General features: G+C 46.1%; 1 protein-coding gene across 1 annotated transcript; it reads right to left on the bottom strand.

Moving 5' to 3' along the window:
• Positions 1–8632: 8632 nt before the first annotated feature.
• LOC142596507 (growth arrest and DNA damage-inducible protein GADD45 gamma-like) lies at positions 8633–9736 on the bottom strand. The gene is given in 5 exon segments (XM_075725646.1): positions 8633–8743; positions 9118–9331; positions 9443–9466; positions 9468–9542; positions 9684–9736. Coding segments are annotated over 5 exon segments (477 nt in total).
• Between the last annotated feature and the right edge of the window lie 1304 nt (positions 9737–11040).

Here is an 11040-nt window from a genome sequence, read left to right as displayed (position 1 = left end):
GTGCAAAGAAGATGGAGCCAGGCTCTCTTCAGTGGTGCCCAGTACAGGACAAGAGGCAATGGGCACACAATGAAACACAGGAGGCTTCATCTGAACATCATGAAAGACTTTTTTACTGTGAGGTGACTGAGCACTCTGGTTGCCCAGAGAGGTTGTGGAGTCTCCCTCCTTGGAGATATTCAAAGTCATCTCGACATGGTCCTGGATAACCTGCTTTAGGTGACCCTGCTGACTCAGTATGGTTATGCATTTTGCTGAACTCTGTAAAAAAAAAAACAAACCACCAACAAAAACAAAAAAAACACCACCAAAAAACCACCACAAACAAATAAACCAAAAAACAAGGGCCTTACCATTCCACTTACATAAATGTTTTAAAACATAATTTTGAATGATTATATATAGTTACAATAATTACCTGCTACAAAAAAACCCCATAGATATTGTCTAAAGAAAACCACAAAAATCAGTAGTGGCAAAGATGTGTTATATTATCTAATCCATCCTGCCAATACACAACACACCCTATGACTTTTCTGTGATTTGTCCAATTTAGTTTAAAATATTGCTGCAATACAGCATAGGAGAGTCTAGCATTGGTACATCCAACTGGTATCCTAAAGAACTAAATAAATTAAAAAAAAATCATTGAAAAATAAAAATTCACCAAAAGCATCTGGAAGTAACTGGAAGGACATTAAATCTTTTAGGAATAGATCACATATCTAAAATAATATCTTTTCCACCTTCTTTATAAATGATTTTTAAAAATAACAGCTTAGACACCAATAAAAGCACCAATGAAGAAATTCAGATAATCATATGCTATCTTGTTTAACATTACTTGTGTTTTCCAAATATGTGGAGCCCACCTCTGGTACTTGGGAGCAGAAATTTGGTAAGGAGACATTCTCTTCAAAAATAAGGAAGTGTTGCCAACAGCACAATTTTAACAGGGATGATCATTACAGGTACTTAGGCTGCATAATTGCCCTAAGAGAGGAAATCATCTGCTGCTAAGAAACCTTAGCTATTAGTAGCAGCCCTACCAGCTGATATACATTGCTCTGTATACATTGTACTGATATACATTCCCCATCACTTATCTAAGTGTATTTGATAACCTAAACCACAGGCTATATTTTCATTTCAGTAAATAATATGCCCATGGCAGATTAAAATATTACTGTAAAAGCTTAATCAGGTGGCTGCTTTCTACTGCACTTAGCAGAAATTTTATTTCTAGCTTGTTGAAAGAACTGCTGCTTCTTAAATTTCCCTCAGTCTTCTGATTTTCCCTATAGCTTCAGACAGTTCTTGGAAGTCTATCCACTTTATACTCTCAGTGGATAAATGGTTGATTCAGTTTAGAAAAATCGGCTGGGCAATGGGGAGCTCTAAGAGGATGGGGAAGGGAAGAGGGCCCTTCCCCTGGGGAAGGGGAAGAAAGCTGGTTGGCTTGATCACTTCGGCAGCCCTGGGGGTGAAATACCCCTGTGGCCATTGCACCTTTAGAACCTCAGAGAGCAACAGCTGGTGACATATTTGCTATCTCTTCCTGTTTTCATTTCATCTCCCAGCAAAGGGGTACTGACTCTGTCATGGCAGAAACCTAGACAGGTAACCAAATCTTATACAGGTCCTTGCAAAGCCTGGAAGAACTCACCTGGTCCTTTCTGATCCTACACAAGGAAGCTACATAGATACACCTGCATACAAGGACTCTGCAGCAGCAGAGGTAACATTACAAGATGCAGGCCTAAGGGGAGGGAAATGCAGGTTTGGAAGGTGGGGATCCAGTTCGTGCAAAATGTCCTTAACCAACCAAGGCTTAGAAAATTAACATCAGCACTTCTGGGAGAAGAGTGTGCTCCGGCACCTTCTCTGCAGGGCCCTCCTGGATCTGGCCTGCATGGATTTATTACCACAATTAACGCTGCAATTTGCTTTAAATAACACACCACAGTAAGTGTAGTGGTTTGACCCTGGCTGGATGCCAAGTGCCTACCAAAGCTGCTCTATCACTCCCCTCCTCAGCTGGACAGGGGAAAGAAAAGATAATGAAAAAGCTTGTAGGTCAAGATAAGGACAGGGAGATCACTCAGCAATTACCATCACGGGCAAACCAGACTCGACTTGGGGAAATTAATTTAATTTATTGCCAATCAAATCAGAGTAGGGTAATGAGAAATAAACCAAAATCTTAAAACACCTTCCCCCCACCCCTCCCTTCTTCCCAGGCTCAACTTCACTCCCGGTTTTCTCTACCTCCTCCTCCCAAGCAGCACAGGAGGACAGAGAATGGGGGTTGCGGTCAGTTCATCACAGGTTCTCTGCTGCTCCTTCCTCCTCACGCTCTTCCCCTGCTCCAGCGTGGGGTCCCTCCCACAGGAGACAGTCCTCCACAAACTTCTCCAACATGAGGCCTCCCCACAGGCTGCAGTTCTTCACAAACTGCTCCAGCGTGGGTCCTTACCACATGTCCTTTCCATGGGGTGCAGTCCTTCAGGAACAGACTGCTCCAGCATGGGTCACAAGTCCTGCCAGAAAACTTGCTCCAGCATGGGCTCCTCTTTCCACAGGGCCACAGCTCCTGCCAGAAGCCTGCTCCAGTGTGGGCTTTCACAGGGTCACAGCCTTCTTCAGGAACATCCACCTGCTCCTGCGTGGGGTCCTCCGCGGGCTGCAGGTGGATATCTGCTCCACTGTTAACCTCCATGGGCTGCAGGGTGACAACCTGCCTCACCATGGTCTTCTCCATGGGCCGCAGGGGAATCTCTGCTCCGGTGCCTGGAGCACCTCCTCCCCCTCCTTCTTTACTGACCTTGGTGTCTGCAGTTGTTCCTCTCACATATTCTCTCTCCTCTCCTCTGGCTGCTCTTGCACAGCAGTTTTTTCCCCTTCTTAAATATGTTATCACAGAGGCGCTACCGCTGTTGCTGATTGGCTCAGCTTTGGCCAGCAGTGGAACCGTATTGGAGCCAGCTGGAACTGGCTCTATCTGACACGGGGGAAGCTTCTGGCATCTTCTCACAGGAGCCACCCCTGCAGCCCCCCATCTACCAAAACCTTGCCACGTAAACCCAATACAACCCATTGCTCAAGAAATTTAAAATTAAACTTTATATGTAACTAAGTACACTCAGAAATATAGACAGCACAACTGTACTGGATCTAGCTGGGATGGAGTTAACTTTTTTTATAGCAGCCCATATTGCTGTGCTTTGCATTTGTGCCTAAAACAGTGTTGATAACACACCATTTTTTTTTTTTATATTGCTGAACAGTGCTTCCACAGGGTCAAGAATTTTCCTCTTTCTCACTCTGCCCTGTGACCCCTCCCCCCCTCCTATAGTGAGTAAGCTGGGAGTGGGAAAGAGGTTGGGAGGGGATACAGGCAGGACAGCTGACCCAAACTGACCAAATGGTTATTCCATACCATATGACATTGTGTCCAGCAATAAAAGTTCAGGGAAAAGGGGGAGGATGGGGGGACATTTGTGGTTATGGTGTTCGTTTTCCCAAGCAACTATGATGCATGCTGACGCCCTGCTTTCCAAGAAGTGTTAGTTAAAAACTGCCCTCAGCTGAGGACCCATACATCCCCGCCTTCTCCCATCCCCACAGAGATCATCTACCTATGAGCTGCACACACCATGCCTTTTACTCCATACTCTCTTTTTCATTTTAAAAATTCCCTCAACAACCTCCTTTTTTTCCTTCCAACTCCCAGCACAGCAACCAGCACATCTACTGTAACACCTGCCATCACAGACCTTCAGATGCAGAGCCAGAAGCATCACTCCATGACTCTAAACAACATGACACAGGAGTCCTGTACCTCCTGCCATGTCACTAGGCTGGCTCATGTTCTGGCAAGCCACCTTTACTGTTATTTATTATTAATCTCAGTCTCTCTCCCAGAGCTCCCTGATGTGTCCCACCATGCAACAAAGCAAGCTAGTCTATGAAGACCGCACAGAATGACTAGGATGTAGGTCCTGTGGAAAAACTTAGAACAGTATCTGCCAGCTCTATGAACCCTTAGTGCCTCTGTCCTAGACACTTTTGTTTCCTGGGAAGGTATGTGGGGCACAGATTTCCCAGACAAAAGAAGTCACTGTTCCCTCCCTCTAGCTCCACCATGTACCTGACAAAGCACCCTGGACACGTGGTGAGTCTACCAAAATCAACCGCTCATCGTTCAGGTCACTGTAAATCACCTCCAGCACGCCTAATTCCCTCAGGTACTGGATACCTTTCTCTGCGGTGGTCAATTTGCCTGGGCGGTATATAACATCCTCCTTGAAGGGATACCTTTCCTTCATGCTTGACAGAAGTCGCCTCCAGAGGCTGAGGGTTTGTGCCCCTTTTCCAATCGCTTTGTCAATGGCCCCTTCCCTAGAAAGGGATCCCAGCTGCTTGGCTTCCTTACCCTCTAAATCCAGGCTACTGCCCCCGTTATCCCAGCATCGGAGCAGCCAGTTGATGATGACGACTGAAATCTTTTCGCATATCTCGCAGCTCACTCAGGGATAGGGATCAGGTGGTTACCATCTCATTTATGGGTTTTTCCTCCTCTGGTTCTCGTGATGGCCCTGGTTCATCTTCATCCCTTACGAAACGAGCCGATTTTCTTGTGTATTTTTTTTCTTCTGTATAGGGGCAATTGATACTGGCACGGGTTGGTTCTCTGTTTTAGCCACGGTGCCTGTCACCAGGGTTGGAGTGGCTGCTGTGCCTGTGGTGGGGGTTGGAGTGGCCGCAGCGCATGTTAGAGGGGGTTTGAGTAGCCACAGTGCCTGTCATGGGGGTTGGAGTGGCTGCAGTGCCCGTGGTTGGAGTGGCCACAGTGCCCGTGGCTGCGGTTGGAATAGCCACAGTGCCTGTAGAGGGGGTTGGAGTAGCCATAGTGCCTGGGGCGGAGGTTTGAGTAGCCGCAGTGCTTGTTTTGTCATCAGATCCAGACACATTCTCTTTCTTTTGAGGGTACTGAATACTGTTGACCACTGCTCGATAGGCATGGGCCAGCCCCAAGCATGTTGCAATGATTTGTGTCTCTTTGGAGTTGCCAGGGTGACAACATACTTTTTCCAAATACTTCACTAATTCTTCAGGATTCTGCACTTGTTCAGGGGTGAAGTTCCAAAACGCTGGAGGTGCCCACTGCCCTAGGTACTTGCGCATACGATCCCACACACCCTGCCACTCATAACTCTCCAGCCTTGGGGCAGATCTCTGCATGATATTCTTAAATTGCTTGCTAACATTTGTCAAAACTAAAACAATATTCCCAAGAAGTATCAATAGAAGTATCTTAACTGCCCAGGGGTGTTCCAGATACTGAAAAGTTGTTGTAATTAAGGAGGAAACATCATAGGAGAAGGTAGAAAAGGTGCCATTCTGTATTTCCTCCATGAAAATCCTCTCAGAGGAAGAGGTATAATTGCTAATTCTCTCCATGAGGTGGTACCCGAAGTACAGTAATGAGTTCTGCATGAAATCCAAATACCAAGCAAGGTCAGTGTTTTAATAACAAATCTCCCAAGCAAAAGATCATGAATCACTGCAGAGCATAGCACACTACACAAACCAACACCAAGCTTTAACATGTACTGCAAAAAAAAGAACAAGGTGCAGATCAGATGAACTAATATTGTAACCGGCAACTGGTAACAGATTCCTTAATACACTCTGGTTAATCTGTTATTATCTCAAACCCTTCGTGCCCCACGTTGGGCACCAAAAAGGACTGTCATGGTTTAACCCCAGCCAGCAACTAAGCACCACGCAGCCGCTCGCTCACTCCCCCTACCCCGATGGGATGGGGAAGAGAATTGGAGGAGTAAGAGTGAGAAACACTCCTGGGTTGAGATAAGAACAGTTTAATAACTGAAATAAAGTAAAATAGTAATGAGAATACTAAGAATATAATAATATACAAAGCAAGTGATGCACAATGCAATTGCTCACCACCCGACGACCGATACCCAGACAGTTCCCGAGCAGCAATCGCTGCTCCCCAGTCAACCCCCGCCAGTTTATATACTGAGCATGACATCATATGGTATGGAATAGCCCTTTGGTCAGTTTGGATCAACTATTCTGGCTGTGCCCCCTCCCAGTTTCTTGTGCACCTGGCAGAGCATGGGAAGCTGAAAAAGTCCTTGACTAGCATAAGCAGTACTCAGCAACAACTAAAACATCAGTGTGTTATCAGCATTCTTCTCCTACTAAATCCAAAACAGAGCACTATGCCTGCTGCTAGGAAGAAAATTAACTCTATCCCAGCCAAAACCAGGACAAATAAGAAATAGCATACCTCTCATGAAGCACAATATACTGTTTCCTAGGACTATTGGAGAGGCCAAGGTCAGCCTTCCATCTTCTAAAGGACTAGAGACAACATCCTTACAATGGTATTTTGGTGTTGCTTCATTAACTGAACTGCTTGCTATATAGTATGTTTATTCCATAAGGGCTAGAAGGTTAAACTTTCTACCAGGTACAACTATCTATGCTTATGGCCTCAGGCCAACTGGTCACTTTATTTTTCCACTATACTTTGTTATACCTGCTTGAGAATTTCCTTCAGTCTTACTTAGTCATTTGTTCAAACTACTCAAGGCTGTAATATACCGCTTATACTTTACAGAAATGTTGATTTCAGGACAGTTCACTTTAATTTGTTCTTGGCTGTGAGTACCGATTAGGCCCTGAGCAAAGAACAAAATTCTGCTTAACTACCAAACCATTGAAAATAAAAAGCCTGCATTTGCTCACATAAAAAAACATAATAAAGCATCCAGACTTGATATTTTCTATGTATCAAGGCAATTGCCTTAAAATCATTTTCTATTAGTGTCTACCACAGCTCCTGGAACAGGTTTTTCTTAGCTCTATGCAACTTTTCTCAAGATCCTAGAGCAGAGACCAGTTGACAAGCACAGGTTAGGTAGAAAAGCAGGCTGCATAGCAAGTCCTTTAAGTGCAAGAAGTAATGTTTACAGGTCTGAATCATGTATAATTTTCTGCTTCAGTTTAAACTGATTATGTCATCATGATATGGTATCATACCACATAGTAACAACTGTGGATCAATACTAAATACCCAAACAACAGAACACATTCCAGGAATGCTAGAATTGAATTTAAACTTCCCTTATCAAGAACAACAAAACCCAGAGTAAGCAATTTCCCCAGAAACTGTAACTGTTTAAGCTACTCCATGTGGAAATGGTCACTTTTCAGCACATGCTACTGTCAATCACTGCAAACCAGCCTAGAGGAAACATAGTTGTGATAATTGATTATTTTTAGCATTTATCAACAAAATTAGAATTTAGCTTTCTTAGGCTCTGGAGAAGGGATTCATTACTAAGCTCTTTTAATGCAGATCGTACACAGAAAGTGTAAATAAATTGCTAGGGATATTTTCCCTTTTAGCATAAGGGAAGATCAGTTCATCCCTATTCACTTTCTGTAACAGGATCTCCAAGAATCCTTAAGTCATTTTAAGTTTTATTTGTAGCTGTCATGCAATTAAGTGTCACAAAACCATCAACTGGAATGACAGCTTCTATTGTTACAACATATGGCAAGTCAGACAGCAGCTTATGACAAATGTGACGTTTATGCACTTTTGGCTAGTTTTAGGTTTAACTACATCATTCTAATCAAAACAAGTGTTAGATATATTTGAAATCCTGAAGTTGTGAAGACCAGCCCTTGTTTACCAGCCCTTGTTTAAGCTGCTTCTGTCAAACACTAAGCTCTGAATGAGTCTAAGTCATGTTTACCAGCTAATAATGCAGCTTACTCAAGGTCTGTATTATAAAACCCGTATTTCCAACCTGTATTGCATTCCTTCACTAGACTACAAGAACTATCTATTACAGTAAGCTGATTAAGCATGCAGCTTCTTAGTCTTGTGAGCTGTTCGCAAGAGGGTGAAAGGTTGAATTATCAACTTTGAAAGCATTGCTCTTCATTCAGTTGGCCCAGAAGATAATAATAATGGAGCTCAAATACTCTGAGTATATCTTAGACCATAGCATTGATGAAATCAGCATCAATGTTTTTGATGTGTTTTCCTACCCAGTAAGCAGACACTCCCAGGAACTGGGAAAAAGTTTATTATGAAAGCTTCAACAGCAAATACTTCAGTAGAAATGACTGCATTATTCAAGTAAGTTTTACAGAGTGGCCCAGAGGCCTGTTGATGGACTATTACAGACTCTTAATCAGACAGACTTCAAGTATTCAAACTCTTCTCTCCATGTTTCATAGAGAGCACCAACAGTTCTAACCAGAATATTCTGTTCAGTCATGTAAAATTTTGGCCCACTTCCCCCAGCCTTCCCAAACAGCTCCATTTGACCAGGAAACTCTCAATCCTCTTCAGTTCCATGGTATGTCAGCCTCTGCTATCATGGCCTACCAGGGCTCTCTACTGAAGTGAGCAGTTATTTTCCTTTCTCCTCCATAAGAGCCCACTGCATGCCAGTCCAAGTGACTGATCCAGTCTTCTCTTGACCAGGCTAATTCATGGAAACAGCTTGTTACACACTTCTGTGAACCAACACATTGAGAACGTAACAGGTTTCAGCCTCCCCAGCACACTGGGTCACCATCACTCAGGCAGGGTGATGGTTGGCACCCAATCATTGACATTTCGTCTTTCTTCACAAAAGAAGTTCAGCTTTTCTAGATCTGGGTCCTTCCAGCCATCTTCATTTGGGTTCTGCCAGAATGAAGAGTTGCACACCATGAGCACTACCTGACAGCTGAAGTTATTACAGTATTTACAGAGGCATTAGCATAGGAAGCAAGGTATTTTCAGCTAGTTTCTGCTCAATATGCAGGAAGCAGAAATGTTACTCTTGTAGGCAACAGGGGAAATCTAGTTACAAGAAGCATAGCTTATTACTACTCAGCTAGTTTGCTCTACAGTGAGTGCAGAGACCCCTTTCCTTTCCCAGAAGGGGTCTAACTACCAGGAAGGGGTCAGGCCACCTCTGTGAAAAGCTCTACCTGCCCCCAGCAAAGAGGAAGGCCAAGAAAACACAGCCCTGAATGGCAGTACAGAGCACCCCATGTCTCTCAGGGGACACCCACCGTGATGAGGATGCAGTGGAGGTCTCGTGGCTCCCCAGATGCCTCGCTGGGCCCCACAATAGCAGCCAGCTTGGGCACATCATTCACACACACAATGTCAATGTCATTTTCACAGCAGAAAGCCTGGATCAAGGTGAAGTGGATCTGCAGAGCAATGTCCCCCTCATCCTCCTCATCAGTGGCCAGTACATAGAAGGTTACATGGTCCGAATCACTGCAAGGGGAATGACAACAGGCGCATTGCACCCCGCAGCCAGCTCCCTCCACCCTGAGCGTCCCGCTACTGACGGTAGCGCCCCACACCACCTCCTCCCACCATACTCACACATTCATCAGCTTGGCTGACTCAGACGCCGGCAGTGAGGCAGCTGCGGCGCTGCGCCGACAGCAGCAGTTCATGGAGTGCTTGGCCAGCGCCCTGCATCCTACAGGCGGGAGCGCGGGGCAGAGCGTCAGCGCGGCGCCGCGAGGGAGCGCGGGGCAGAGCGTCAGCGCGGCGGCTCCACACGCATCCACCCTTCCCCCGACCGAAGCCCACTCACCGCTGAGCCACAGCCGAACCGCACCGGTCATGGCTTTCGGGGACAGGCTCCTGCCCGTGGAGCTCCTTTAGCGTCATAGCAGCGAGTACCCTACAGGTATGACAACTACCAGTATAACCAATCACTCACGCCCCCACCCCCTTCAAAATCGCCATGCAGCATAATGCTAGTGGTAGGCGGCCGCCCTATTTATAGCCCACGGGGCTGTCGCCCGGGCAGCTGGCGGCGCCTCCTGGCCTCCCATTGGCCGGGAGGAGAGACGGGGGGGGGGGCTGGATTATTATGCTAATCGGCGCGCCGGAGGGGAGGAGCGGATGGTTCCTGTTAGGAAGCCATATAGAGAGGGGGAGGGAATGATAATGACTTTGTGGTGGGGTCGTCGCTGCTTCTGTTGTGGTGTTACCAGGCAAATGGGCAGGTAGCGGCACACGCTGCTCCGGTGCCCGCGCTGACAGGCCCCACACGCAGGGCGGGTGGGTCGGGCAGGCGGGGCCCCCCAAGGCCTGCCTGCCTCGGGGAGAGTGCCTCCATCCGCCTGCTAGGTTTCCCCCTCTTGCTGGCCTCGTTAGCGGGAGGAGGCGCTGAGGTGAGGCTGCCCCACTGCGGGGCACCCTGCGCAGGGCAGGCGGCGGGCCCCTATGGATCAGCGAGGAGGTGTCAGACCTTACGTGGGCTGGCAGCAGACGAAAGTTTCCTAGTACTGGTGAAGCTGGGGCACCTCAGGTGCTGCCAGCAGCCTGCAAATCGGGGAGTTTAGTGATGAAGTTCTACTGGTCCTGCAGTATCTTTTCCTTCTGTATCTCCACTGCAGCCCTTGAGTTGCAGTGCTGTCTGCTGGGTGCACCAGCTGCAGCAACTGAATGCAGTTTCTCTACCCTGTGGTCACGCCAAGACACTTCAAAATCACCTGATACCAGAAAGGCTCGGCCAGGCAGGTGAGCCAATGCATGCAAGCTGAAGCAGGGACAAACATTGTGTGCTGCTCTTGAAGCAAATTCTCAGAACGTTTTATATTTACTCAACTCTTTTATGCTTGCTATAGTAAAGGGGATAAATCTGTATGGGAGAAAATACAAACCTGTTCTAGGAGAATGGGAATCAGGGTGAGAGTGGGATTGAGTGACCTTGTGGCTTCATGATTTAAACACTGTTTCATCAAGTAATGATAAAAAGCTTTTTCTGAAGAGGTCTGAATTTAAACATTAAATACCCAATATGCCATATTTGTAAGTATGCATTGCCTTTTTTAAAAGCACAAACTAGTTTTATGTCAGTTGCAAATACTACCCATTTCAGTGGATATGGGACTTTTTGCAGTATATGATTTACCTACGTTACTCTGTTGACTGTTGAAAAGATGGGAGAAACTTAATACTGAGTC

This window comes from Pelecanus crispus, chromosome W, assembly GCF_030463565.1.
Source record: "Pelecanus crispus isolate bPelCri1 chromosome W, bPelCri1.pri, whole genome shotgun sequence".
NCBI classification, from domain to species: Eukaryota; Metazoa; Chordata; class Aves; order Pelecaniformes; family Pelecanidae; genus Pelecanus; species Pelecanus crispus.
Note: the sequence above shows the minus strand (reverse complement) of the source record. Positions and strands in the feature narration are given on the sequence as shown.